Here is a 14,689-nt window from a genome sequence, read left to right as displayed (position 1 = left end):
AGGTCTGCTTTTTTCTAACTTTTATGTATTAATTGCACCAGATTTTTTTAAAGTAATGAGCAAAATTTAATTTTACATCCCTTGATACTGTAGGATGAACAGATGGTTCCATAAAACACTAACGTCATTCCATGAAGATGTATGACAACAAATTTGTGCCACTGCACAAATCGCTCAAGCATTTGTTTGCATTCTGCTTCATCATGCCTTGATGTTCATCAGCAAACAGCACAGTGTGCCACAATGTGTAGCCAAGTGAGCAAACTGCAGAAAATCAGCTCAGATATGTGAGGCTAGATCACTGATATAGAATAAAAGTTTCATTTTTCCTCCAACCTCCTTTATCTTTTGGCCACTTTGCTTTGGTCAGTTTATTTTTTAGGGCAGCAAAGACACAAAAATGTGTGTCTATGACAATGATTTTTTTATTTTTCTTTGAATGTGTGCCTTTCTGTGTTCACACTCTTTTCTTGTGTGTTAAAGCAGGCAGTGAATCAGCTGGTTAATAACAGTGTTTTGGGAGAAGATACACTTTTTTTTCCTGCTAGGAGAGGAGAGGAGAGGAGACCTATTAATGAGCACATAGAGTCACCCACATGAATAACCATGGAGAGATTTCAAAATGTTTCGTTTTTGGAAGAATTTAAGAAGTGGAAGAAGAAATGGAATACACTGGAGAGGAAGAGAGAAAGAAGGAAAATATCAGCAAGTCTCCAAATTCTGTCTGCCTGGTCACATTTGGATGACATACATGACTGTACAAAAGTCTTGAGCTGCCCCAATTTCCTAATAGTTTGTGTCCAAGTAATTTTTGTTAAAGTGGTCTTTCAAGATAGTTCTTGAGGATTTCTAAAGGTCTTTCAATATTTTTTGTTTGTTTGTTTTTTGGATATTGGGTGCTTTTTCATTCATTTTTAGTCCAGTCCTTGTACCGGATATTTTCAGAGGAAAGCTTCTCTTTGTTACACCACTTAACACTGACCTACGAATCATTCAAGCATTAAAAAAGCGTCTAATTCAATTGTTACTAACAGCCTTTCACAAGTTGAACCTTGGTAAAAATGACAAAGATAACACAGTTTGACAGGCATAAAATGGTATTTCTGCACTAACAAAATGATTCCCAAAGAGCTATTAGCTGAAAACTTTTCATATCTTGGCATGGTGTATACTATATCCTTAAAAAAATAGGAAGAAACTGGACAAATGAACTATAAAAGAAAACAAACAAACATCTACAGCAGATGAAGAGTATCTGAAAGTCATGTCCTTAAGAATAGGGAAAAAAATTCAGCAAAGACCTGACACAGAACCTGAGAGATTCGTTCGGCCCTTCAGTTTATCCATCTACAGTTCGCCGATGGCTCATCAGAGATGGTCTCCGTGGAAGGATGGCTGTCAAGAAGCCAAATTACACAAGAACTGGGCTGAAAAGTGGCAACAGGTCTTATGGAGTGATAGAAAAACACACAATGGGACACTATCAGTCATGGATTGGCCTTTCCAGAACCCGGACCTCAACATTATTGAGGCAGTGTGAGATCATCGTGACAGAGAAGGGGAAAAAAGGAAGCCAGTATCCAATGATGGGCTCTGAAAGTCTTTTAAGAAGCCTGAAGAACTATTCCTAAAGACGACTTAAAGAAATTACTAGAAAGCTTGAGGGGGAGGCTCTATTGAGGAATAAAGCAGGTCATACCAAATATTAATTTTCAAGCTTGTTAAATTGTACAAACTCTGCTTTATCTGGTATATGTTTGTTTGCATGCTTCAAAAAACAACACTGCACCTATTTCCAGTTTCCTAGGAAAATATAAAAAAAATTAAGGGTGGCTGAAGACTTTTGCACAGCACTGTGTAAAAAATAGAAAAATATAAAAGGTGAAAAGAAAGGAAGAATACAATGAAACTCCTGAATCAAAAGAAAGAGGGGAAAGCAGATGAAGAACAGTAGGAAAGAGGAGGTGTGGCCAGAAGACCTGGCTGATAACTATAATCACATAAAACAGAAAGTTTCCTGTAAAATGGACCTCTGCATATACATAAATGTGTGAGACTGTGTGAAGTGGTTCACTTATGCAAAAACAAGCCACACACAGACGTCACACTTTGGCAGTGGCCTGAGCCAACCTTCTTGGCAAAGAATTTGTCAATCTGGCCAGCAGAAGGGAAGAGAGGGAGGAAATGAAGAGGAAAAAAACAGAAAGAAGGTAGAGGGAAATGGTTTTGACATTTTATTCTGTCTGTGAGTAAATGATGTGATTATTTGTGTGTACACACATTTCTGATTGCACATTTAGTGTATTGCCCTCTCTTTTACTTCTTTTCCTGCTCAAACACATCAGATTATCAGATACACAAAGATGCAGACATGCACACATTTGGAGAAGGGCGGTGTTACAAACTCATAAAGGGACATAAAAAGTTTTCTTACCTAAAGAAGTCGTGGCTGGAACTGGCTCTTTGGATACTGCATAGAGATTCACAATGATAGAGGGGAATACAAATGCTTAATGATGAATAGCATTTACTTCAACTAAGACTTCTAACAACAAGTAGTAGCTTTATTTAAAAAAAAAATACAAATGAAAAAAAGCTATACAGGTGCCTATTAACAACTTTTCATATTTGATTGCTCAATAGGGTATATCAGGATCGATAGATACACTACACTGACAAAAGTATTCGCTCGTCTGCCTTCACAGAGGCATGAATCTGTTTATGGGAATTTTATAACCATTCATCCAGATGCACAGTCACTGATTTTGGATGACATGTCTCCGCTCTAATCCATCCCATAGGTGTTCTATCAGGCTGAGGTTAGGACTGGTGTGCAGGCCAGTCAAGTTGTTCCACACCAAACTGGTTCATCCATGTCTTTATGGAGCTGCTTTGTGCACTGGTGTGCAGTCATGCTGGAACAGGAAGGGGCCATCCCCAAACTGTTCCCACAGAGTTGGAGCATCAAATTGTCCCAAATGTCTTGGTATGCTGAAGCATTAAGAGTTCCTTTCACTGGAACTAAGGGGCCGAGCCCAACTCCTGAAAAACACCCCCACACCATAACCCCCCCTCTACCAAACTTTACACTTGGCACAATGCAGTCTGACATCAAGTACTGTTCTCCTGGTAACCACCAAACACAGACTCTGGATGGCCAGATGGAGAAGTGTGATTCATCGCCCCAGAGAACACGTCTCCACTGCTCTAGAGTCCAGTAGCGGCGTGCTTTACACATGAAGGTTGGCGGTCTGTAGTGATTGACTCTGCAGAAAGTTGGCTGCCCCTGCATCCGCTGACCGTGCTCTGTGATTTTCCGTGGCCTACCACTTTGTGGCTGAGTCGATGTCGTTCCCAGTCACTTCCCCTTTTTATAATCCCACTAACAGCTGACTGTGGAATATTTAGTAGTGAGGAAAGTTCACGACTTGTTGCACAGGTATCATCCTATCACGGTACCACCCTGGAACTCACTGAGCTCCTGAGAGCGACCCATTCTTTCACAGAGGTTTGTAGAAGCAGTCTGCATGCCTAGGTGCTTGGTTTATACACCTGTGGCCGTGGAAGAGACTGGAACACCTGGATTCAATGATTTGGGTGGCTGAGTGAATACTTTTGGTAATACAGTATAGTACAGTATAGATAGTACTGATGACCACAGTTGGTATGGTTCTCTCACAACTGTGAACTTACCTATCACAAAAAACAACTACTACTACGACTACTGTAAAGTGGCTTTTAACCATCTTCAGAGATTGTGTGCGCCAATGTGTGTGTTTAAGTGTGTACCTGAGTAGTAGGAATTCAGCAGGGATTTGCTCTGCAGCATCTTGCTTCCTTGCACAGAGAAGGAGCAGGGAGAAGGGGAAGCTGGGGATGAGACAGAAAGGAAGAGAGGTGAAAAGAAGGTGAAAAGAGAATGAAAAACAATGTAAAAGGCAAGAAATGTGAAAAAATGGAAAAAGAGGATGTGGGGAAACAGAGGAGAAGATTAGGGTGGACACGATGAAGTAAATGGAGACAAAGGATGAGGAAGCATGAGGAATTTAAGGGAATTTGAGTAATAAGAGTGAAAACGCCATAAAATGAAAGATGTACAATGAAAGTTTGAAATGAAATGACCACAAGAGTAAGAAAGTAAAGCATAAAACAGGTGAAGAAGAAGAGGTAGAGGAACCAGGAGATTGAAAAAGAAGAGAGGGTCAGGTTAGTTAAGAAGAAAAAATAAATCACAGGATATAATTAAAAACAAAAAAAATTACAAAGGCAGATCAATACTCCATATTCAACAGCACAGGCCACAAATCAGTAACAGTACGATATTTAACTTTAAGCAGAAAAGTGCTCATCTCCCAATAACGGTGCACTACAATCTCACGTAAAAACTAAACTGAACAGAGGAAGATCTTTTTTTAGAAAACACAATCTAAGAACGTCTTCCTTTCCCTTATGATAGGAAGAGGAAGTAGAATAGAATAGAATGCCTTTATTGTCATTATACAGGATGTACTATGAGATTGGAAACAATATCTGCATTGTTAAGAAATCTGGGACTTGAACCAGAAAAAGGACGTTTTGTTTCATCCTGAACATGTGGGGTCATAAATTAAAGTCATAAATGTAAAGACAAACTGCATCTACATGTGAATCATTCTTGATGATAAGGACAAATTGCTTATTTTGTCATTGGCAAAGATTCTACAGGTCTCTAAAACTCCAGAGGGACATAAATCCATTTCTTCTCCCCAAACAGCATTCCTCCCGTTTGCTGGCTTGCTAGTCGTGAACTGAATAAAATTTTAGTTGGAATAGGCACATAGGCACTTAAGTAGTTCCTAGTTCTGCTAGAAATATACAGCAATACGAAAAGTGAAGATTAATGTTTCACAAAACCAACCCTATATTTATATGTGATGCTAAAGGGTCATTTATGAACATCGATATTTGACGGGTTGGGAATGACAGATCTGTCTCAATGTAGCCTAAATCCGGTGCATAACAGCAGAGTGCCAAAGAACGATTTGTGCCCAACTGTTTGATGCCAGTAGTACTGAAACTGCAGCATTTGATGCCCTTGGAATGATAACTCAGCTGAAATTATGACTCCTGGAAAAAAAAAGGCATTTGTTGACTTGTGTTTGCATCCATCATCACTTTCGTGGTGGTCAGAGATGCAGCTGAAACAAAAACATTGCAGTGCACTTTTGAGTTTACTTACTAACACTCTGACTCATCAAGGTGGTTGATCAAATTGCTATTGCTAGTTCAAATTGGCCACTATGGGAATACAGTCAATGAAGCAAAACTGAAAGCAGTTTAGCAGATATACCATTGGTAATAAATGTGAGTCACCACGGGGACTTGGCTTATTAAACAGTGACTAAAAGCTAGAAATCCTTGCAGATGCACTCTCCCTCTCACACATACACAGAGCCTTCCTGGGGTCTATAAATAAATGATATATGGGATAGACACAGGCACATATACAAACACAATAAGATAAAACCTAGGGGGACTGCTGGGAGACTGAATGTTACATATTATATGCTAGCTAACTTGTTCAATAATCCACATTAGATAGCACAGTTAGCCTACACACATTTATCTCTGAGATCTAGACTGTGTGCATGTTTATGATTGTTACTTCAGCAGCCACTTGGTACTCATACATGCTAGCATAGACATTGCTTTTGACTTGACATGTGTTTGTCCATCATGTGTCTTTTTTATTTCTGAATTTTGATGGTCTAAAGTGGAAAGGTTCCCCACTTCCTTTCATACTCACTGAGTAGATTACATGATATGTCTTTATTCTCCTTCTTTTCCTCATCTCTACTTTCTTGCAGTTTCACTTATGTCGCTTTGTTTTTGTTTCCCAGATGCTCTTCTTTTTGCATAGTTTATATAAGCACATATTTGTTATTAGCGTTGGTGTTGGATTCAGTTACTATTTTAAAAACTCCCTGATAACCACATTACTCATTGTAATCTTGAAAGTCCTACTGAAACACCAAGAACAGATTCTGCAGCCATATGTGTGACATCCGTGCCTGAAAATAAGCAACAGTTGCTCCAAAAGTTTCTACTTTCCTGTGTAAGAAAAATGTGGCTGTTTAGAAAAAGTGGCGGTATGCTCATAGAGATCTTATTCAGTGTTTGTAACTTAACTAATGTCCTAAAAACAAATGGATAATGAATCCCTGCCCCCACAGACACACACGCCCCACCAAACATCCGTACACCCCTCCCTCCAGTTCTTTTCCGTCCTCTGATATTCTGTTTGCTGTAATGTTTTCTGCTACAATGGCCCAATTTCCCTGATTTGCTGATGATTTCAGTTTTATCTTCTCTCTCTATCGTCCTCTTTCCTCCGCCTGTTCTCACGTCTCTGCCCTCTGCTCTCCTCTCCTCTCTTAATACCCCCCAACAACATATTTTCTCCTCTTCTATGATAAAAATCCCCCACGTCTCATGCATACCGGCACTATATGCTAATGTGCCAGAGAAAGAAGCTCAACTTTAATACAGTGAGGAGTGTACCTGCATACCAAAAGAAATCTGCTTTGGCAGCAAAGTCCTGTGAAGTAAGCTGGTGACTGGGTGAAAATGCAATAACACAAAAAGGTTATTTGCCCTGTGAGGGTCCATTTCCGCAAATATTATTGGGTCCCCTATCTTGTGTCAGCATTTTTCTCTGTCTCATTAAGACTGTGCTTGGATCTGTGACTGTGTGTGTCTGTGTGTGTGTGTGTGTGTGTGTGTCCATTTCTTTTTCAAATATTCACAACATAAGCATTTGAACAAAAAAGAGAATGAGTTATATTTTTTTGTGTGTGTAACCTTGAGAAGGTTTTCTACAATCTTTCCAAAGCTTAAAAAAATGAGCAAAGTCAAGTCTCTTTTACATATCCAAACTTCATTTCACATATTCTGAAAAATCATGTAATGAAATTCAGTTTCAGTGCTAAACTTCTATATGTGTCTGCAAGGAAGGTCTAAGTAAATTCTCTCAAGAAGCAAAGAGCAGTCATTATTTATTAGAGGATTTCAAGCTCCTATTTTATACATCCAATCATCTAAACTTACATCCCCAGTGTAGTTACATTGAGTTGAAGAAAAGGAATTACAGCTAAGCCCGTTTTTCTTTTTCTTTTTCTTTTTTTTTTTTGGGGGGGGGGGGGGGGGGGGGTGTCAGAGCTCCACCTTTGATTCAAGCTGTTGAAAATCTTTAGGATTTACAACCATTCTTATGCCTAGTCCCCCATTTTCAGAGGTTCAAAAGTAAATGCTGGATCTGAGCAGAAAGTATAGCCCTGAGCACTTCAGAATTCATCTGGATATTTTTAATCAGTAGTCACATTATCAATAAACACCAGTGACCCAATTCCACTGGCACCCATACATGTCCATGCCATAACATGCCCCCACCATGTTTGGCAGATAATGTGCTATCTTCAGATCTTGAGCTGCTGCATTCCTCCTCCACACTTTTCTCTTTCCATCAATCTAGTACAAGTTCACCGTGTTTTCATCAGGATCATTTAAATGTTTAATCTGTAAAAGGTCTAATCTGCTCTTCCTGTTCTTGAGTCTTACCAGTGGTTTGCATGTTGCTGTATTTACAGTAATGAAAGCATCTCTTGACTGTAGACTTTGACACTGATGCACCTACCTCCTCCAGAGTGTTCTCGACTAGTTAGATATTGTGAATCAGCATTTTTTTTTTTAAACCTTTATTTTACCACACAAAAATGTTTGAGAACTAGTTCTCATTTACAAACAAGACCTGGCCGAGCTATCAAGAAATTGCTCTGTTGTTGTGTTCAAAAGTTTTCTTACCGAATTGTGCAATCAGCCACTTTAGTTGCCTTCTGTGATCGAGCAGGCCTTTTCGTGTTGCTGAACTCACCAGTGCATTCACGTGTTTTAAGACTGTAACCAGAATGTTGATTTGGCTGCCCCTAAAGTTTTCTCTATCACTCTCATAGGGTCATTTTGTTTTTTCAGCCTAATGAGGGTTTTCTTCATTTGCATCAAAATGTCTTTGAACATCATAGTGAAACTTCCACTGAACACCTGCCAAATGCAAGTTAAACACTTGGAATCAACTCTACATGTCGTATTTTTTTCTTTTTAATCTGCACGACTTATCATGAATTATAAGGGAAAAAGCCTCACCTGGTCTCTGGAGCTTGAAAAAAAGATGACTGGACTTCTTTTTGTTTCTTGAAGACGTTTCATCTCTCATCCGAAACGTCTTCAAGAAACAAAAAGTCCAGTCACCTTTTTTCAAGCTCCAGAGATGACTATGACCTGGATGACTGAGAATCTACACAGACATAAAACCTCACCTGGCCATAAAACCATTTCCATCAGTTGTCTAATTACTTTTGAGCCTCTGTAAAAGGGAGACTATGTGTACAAATTCTTAAACAATTCATTAATAACGTGTTTAATCCCTTGAATTAATGCTGAAAGTCCACACTTTAATCCCGTCTTGATTGTTTGATTTAAGATCTATTGTGTTGGTTTACAGAGAAAAAATTGCAACCAAAAAAAAAAGTGTCTTTGTCCAAAGACTTTAATGTATGTCATATACAGGCTGATAAAATACCAAATGCAAAGATGAAGGTTAGCTCCCTTCTATATGTTGCAAATGCAAAAACAAATTGCCAAGTTTATTTGAAAGCAAGTAACATTTCAAAATTAAAAATATCGCCATATATATATATATATATATATATATATATATATATATATATATATATATATGTGTGTGTGTGTGTGTGTGTGTGCAGTATTAAGGTCCAGATAAAAGCGGTCTGCTTTAAGTGTTTTCAGAACAAACCCATTATTTTACATCAGAACTGCAGCATGGACAGTTAGAGGAAGAGTGCAGGCAATTACGGCCAGGATTAGCTTGCTACTTAGTTCCTCTCCAGCATCCCTGGATTTCAGTGGTCAAGCACTCCCAAAAGGCCAGCATGACATTTTCAAGTGAAAATGCTCTCCTGAGAGGTCTTGTCTAATTACATCAGACTCACACACATAGTTTTACAAAAAAGTGGGAATACTCCCCAACAAATGAAGGCCTGCTAACTCTCACAAGATTGCAGGTGAAAATGTGTGGAATATGCAGTGAAAGAGAATGTGCACTCTTGCACTGTACTTGTATAACACATCACATAACGGAAAAAATAAAGAGCTCAGCTGAAAATGATTAAAACAGCACTAAGTAAGACGGAGGCTAGTGAAGCAGCACAGCACACTATGGGCGAGAGACGGCCATATGGAGAGTTTTATTATAAAAATGAAATGTCCACTATTTGAATAAATGAATGTGACAAAATGATTAATGGCACAGAGACCCAGCATATGCATATTTTAAGGCATGAGAAGGGGAAAAGAAACTTTATAATGTGAAATAAAAGTTAACTTACAGCAAAACAGCAAATTATTTTAATCTGCATTGTTTTTGGTTGGTTTTTTTTAATGCTTTCCAGCAGGAAAACAATGTTCCATGGACATGGTGTATTGTTAGTAATGTATCCTATTAGAGATTACAATGAAGCTGTATATTGTCAAATAGACCTCCATGATGGTGCCAGCTAACGCTGATATCTTCTGAATGCACATTAGGGCTAGAACTGCTGAGAATTCTGACTTACTGAACCCATTGAGGTCCTGGTTGGAGGTGGAGAAGGGGTCGTCTTTGTGTAAGGTGCTGACTTTAGTGGTGCTCTTATCAGCTGTGGTGACTGGACCCATCTCCCTCTGCTGAGTGGAGCTGCTGGCAGTTTCCTTCTGCTTCTTCGCCAACTTCCTACAGAGGTTCAAAAACATACAAACAAGAATACACAAAGATATATTATTCCCTTATGCATACAATTCTTTAAATCCACATGGAATGTGCCAACGTAATGGCACATATGCAAACAAACATTCTTTACAAAACAAAAAAAGCTTTTTGGAAGATGATTTATGGTGAAAAAACTGAGAAAACAGAACTTTGACTGCATATAATCAAGAAATACCTCTGTTGTTGTGTCAAAAGTAACTTAAAACACCTCTGTTCTTTGGCAAACATGCATATCACAGGCAATATATAAAATATGTAATATTTCTAATATGTTAAAATGAGTGGGGTTGTCATTTTGACATACAACATAGTTGTAGCTTGGACAATAAACAGAGAAATACTGACTAATAATTTTAAATTACACTATATTTAAAATTCAGTAAAAAAAACAAACAAAAAAAACTTGTTGCACCTGTGCTACTGTAGGTGCCCTTTAAATTATTTAATTTGTAACTAGCCTTAAAAACCTCCCAAGGTTTTCCATAAATGGAAGCGAACTGCATAGAAAACATTTTAAAAATGTATAAGTATAGAAAAGCCTCAGAAATTATGGAGAACATTGTTATTTTTTTCCCCTGTAGTGTAACTATAGCAAAGAAAGAGGAGGTGATATGACTCAAAGCATAAAGGTTGACATTCAGTACTTCTGGAACATGTGGAGCTTCTAAAGTGGCTATATATAATGGTAAGTGTAGTTATGCAGTGACTGCTGATGAGATGCCCCTTGAGTGTGAATGTATCCTTTTTTTTTTCTTCTGCTTATATGCCACAACATCCATCTGTTGGCCATTTCACATTGACTATTTTTGAGTTTTGCTCGAACCTTCAGTTTTAGGTCCACTGAGAGACCAGATGGCAGAAGTGACAGGAAGCCATTACAATCTAACATTGTCCAGTGGATTCACCAGAGCTAATAGAGATACCAAGATAAAGCAGATTTTTACTATCTTGTACTGCATGCAGGGCAGCACAATGTTATAGTGGTTAGCACCGTCAACCTACAGCCAGAGGTTTTCTGGTTTGAACCTCAGCTGGGGCCATTCTGTGTGGAGTTTGCATGTTTTCCTGTGTGGGCTTCCTCCTGTTATGCCAGCTTCCCCCCACAGTCTAAGAAAGTGCTTCAAGTCCATGAATATGTGGTTAAATGCAGCTTGTAGCCTAAAGTGGTCAGCAAAACTAGAAAAGTGATATTAGAGCTAGTCCATTCCATCCATCTTCTGAAAGCTACTCTCAAAAATGTCTCATAACATGAAAATGCTACAAGTGATAATTAGTGTGCTGCTTTTTAATATCAATGTGACATATTGTTCTCTGGATACAGTACGGTTCGACGGTGTGACTAAGTCCTGCAGTTTGACTCATCTCTATATGAGGAAACTCTGGCTTCGATATCACCTTGGCTAGACAGCTGTGTCTAAATCATATCCACTCTGCAGACTGTGTGTGTCATTAGAGTCCCGGAAGGCTCGTCAAACTTTAATGTGTAAAAAAAAAAAAGCCTAAAAAAAATATTGCAGATGCTTGAATTTTAAAGACAAAATCTTCACTCTCTTAATAATTGGACACTGAAGGCTATAGTACATTAGATTGTAAAATTAGAAAATATTACCAAGTATTTGCCTTTAACTGCCCATGAACAACTGGTAAATCACACGACGTAAAATAATAAAAATACCATGTATTGTGTTACTGTTGCTAAATTGAATATGTTATGAATCATTGTCCATTTCAATTAAATTTACTCTATGTTCCTAGAGGTATTTACAATTAGAATTAACTATCCAAATGATACACTTAGAAATTTTATAAAGAGGATCACCTATATGGACTATTAAGTTCAATCTGTCTAAACCAGGATCATCTTTTCCAGGGACAATAACAGGACCTCCATTATTTACTTTCTGAAAACCTGGATGTCAAAAGGTTCTGCAGAATAGCAGACATTTAAAGTTAAAGTGTACCTTTTATATTCTTTTGATATACTTTAAACCACACCTTAATTTGAAGTTACTTGAAAAATTGTCTTTGAAAACAGCTACAAGTGATCTACTAAAATAAAACTGTAAATGGTGTACTCTCAAAAGAACCTTTTAACCTTGCGTAGGTGCTACAGAACTTTTCACAGTGTGATACTCAATTCAGTTTTTCAATTGAGTTCATCCATCCATCAATTTTCTTCCGATAATTCGGGGTCAGATCACAGGGGCAGCAGCCTAAGCAGAGAAACCCAGATCTCCCTCTCCCCACCCAGCTCTTTCAGCTTATCCAGGGGAACACCAAGGCATTCCTAGGCCAGCCAAGAGATAATCTCTCCAGTGTGTGCTGACTCTACCCCAGAGCCGCTTCAGGGTAGCACATCCCCGGGTGCCATCACCCAGGAAGTGAGGTCCAATTCAGTTCATTCAATTAAATTTTATTTATATAAATAATTAATTAAAAATAATTAAATAGGGACTTCTGGGAAGGATATGAAGAGGACGGACGCATAAATTTGCAGCTCCACCAGGCCCACCAACATATAGCCGACAAAGTAATGAAAAGTGATAAATGAGTACCAAACTGAAGGGAAAGGGCTCAAGAGTACGGAGTTCTAGTCAGAAGTCAGAAAAGAACGACATTAAGGCTGGTAGAAAAGACGACGTTACAACAGGCTCCAAGCAGCTAACGTTAGCCGAAGCTACACCGTTGAAAGCTATGGGAGACGCCAGTGGGGAAACAGCGATGCTAATGAAATTAAGAAAACTTTGGCAGGAAAACACTGACTAATTTCGGGAGCTGAAGAGCTCTTTACACTGGGTAGAGTCATCTATTGGGGACTTGAAGAAACGAATGGAGGGGCTGGACAGAAGAGTGACTGAAGCGGAGGACAGAGTAAGTGCAACGGAGGACAGAAGCATACGGCAGGAGAGAGCACTGGGATATTTGCAGGAAAGAGAAGCTATCCTCACGGCTAAATGTGACGACATGGAAAACAGATTCCGCCGTAATAACATCAGGCTGTATGGCGTTCCAGACGGAGTGGAAAAGGAAGACATGATAAACTTTATCACAGACCTCCTGAGCACCTCTTTAGAGTTCCGAGAAGAAGTTGTTATTAAATTAGAAAGAGCACACAGAGCGCCAGGTCCAAAGCCTAAAGCCAGTGGCGCCCCCAAGATCCATCATAGCCCGGTTTTTGGACCTTAGTGTAAAACAAAAAGTGCTTTCACACGCTTGGAAGTAAAAAACATACGGTACCAAGAGAACACGATATATTTCGACCATGACTACTCATCGGACTTGCAGAAAAAAAGGAAAAAAGTCTGAGAGGTAATAAAAAAGCTAAAAGAAAAGAACATCAGGGCCCAGTCACCGTACCCAGCCCAGCTGAAACTCTTCCTGAACGAGGGCACAAAATTATTCCCCTCACTTTCAGCAGTGCATTCTACATTGAAAGAACTCGGCATTGAATCATCTTTGGAGGACGGAGAGATACTGAAACAGGAGCTGACATGAGACGGATGGAGAACTCAGGGAAAGAAGAGAAAGAGCCAACAGCTGAATCCTGCTGAGATCAGAGCCATTATCCAGGGTGATAACAGAGAGAAGAGAGCCCTTTGCTGTGAATGAGATCGCCATATCAAGTCTAGAACCGGATGAGAAGTAAATAGAAGCTAAATTTGTGATGAACAGTAAGGAAGATAATAGACAATAACAATAGAATAATAGTAAATAAGACTAGACATGCAAGGGAGTATCATTTATCATAAAATATTGACTTCAATATATAGATTCAGGCTATAAAAGAAGTGTTGAAAAATAAGCTACAGGACGGTGGGGAAGGGAGGAAGAGAAGGACTGGATGAAGCAAACTTCACGATTATGGCGGTGTGAAGATACTTCGGGGACATCTTGGAGGACCATCGCCCAGGCACTTTGTGCACACCACCCAGAGAGCCCCATCTCTCTGCCCAAAGAAGATTGGGGGTGGGGACCCCCTCACTTTGGTTGTAGGGTTGTGTTTGTGTTCACCTCATTTCAGGGGCAAACCACCGGGTTATTGGAAGCTCACAGTTGTTTTTCGTGTTTCTTTACCCGTTTTGTGTCTCTCGGCAAACAATATTTTCTATGTAATTGCAGCTTTTGACTTCACTCTCATTATAATTAAGTACAGTTACAAGGGATACGCTACAAAAATGGATACATTAACAGTATTTACTTATAATATAAATGGAATAAATAATCTCGTGAAGAGAAAGAAAATTCTGACCCAGCTGAAAAGATTGAACTGTTCTATTGCAATGCTTCAGGAAACCCACCTTAATGAGACAGAACATAAAAAAACTCGGAAGGGAGTGGGTGGGGCAGGTTTACAGTGCTTTTTGTGAAAGGGGTAGAAAGAGAGGAGTTGCCATTCTGTGTCAGAGATCACTAGGTTTTGCTTTAGAGAACATGTATGAAGACAAAAAGGGACGCTACATCTTGGCTGTGGGTACAATTAGAGGGGTGAAAATGTCCCTCTTAAACATCTATGCGCCTAATGAAGATGACCCTAGCTTCTTTAAGGACATTTCAGCTCTTTTGACAACCAAAGCGGATGGATTTATAGTAGCAGGAGGTGATTTTAACTGTGTGATGAACGACAAAATGGATAAACACCCATTTGAACAAAGACCAGTGCCCCAGAAGGCTAAAATATTGCCCAGTTTGATTGAAGAATTGGGGCTGATAGATGTATGGTGTCAAGGTCACCCCAGAGAGCGTGTTTACACCTTTTTTTCAAAGGTTCACGGAAGCTATTCCAGAATAGATCTCTTCTTTGTCTTAAAGAGAGATGTGCATAAAGTCACA

General features: G+C 39.1%; 1 protein-coding gene across 1 annotated transcript in view; it reads right to left on the bottom strand.

Moving 5' to 3' along the window:
- The window catches only part of LOC115779987 (receptor-type tyrosine-protein phosphatase T-like), a 355,835-nt gene that overhangs the window by 17,257 nt on the left and 323,889 nt on the right, over positions 1 to 14,689 (bottom strand). The window contains exons 23-25 of the mRNA XM_030728898.1: positions 9,669 to 9,823; positions 3,790 to 3,870; positions 2,435 to 2,470 (exon numbers count right to left, since the gene is read on the bottom strand). Coding sequence (XP_030584758.1) covers positions 2,435 to 2,470; positions 3,790 to 3,870; positions 9,669 to 9,823 — 272 coding nt within the window. The remainder of the gene's footprint in view (positions 1 to 2,434; positions 2,471 to 3,789; positions 3,871 to 9,668; positions 9,824 to 14,689) is intronic.

The sequence above is a fragment of the Archocentrus centrarchus genome, chromosome 5 (assembly GCF_007364275.1).
Source record: "Archocentrus centrarchus isolate MPI-CPG fArcCen1 chromosome 5, fArcCen1, whole genome shotgun sequence".
In the NCBI taxonomy this organism is placed as follows: domain Eukaryota; kingdom Metazoa; phylum Chordata; class Actinopteri; order Cichliformes; family Cichlidae; genus Archocentrus; species Archocentrus centrarchus.
The sequence above is the reverse complement of the archived record's forward strand: the minus strand, read 5'-3'. Positions and strand labels throughout refer to the sequence as shown.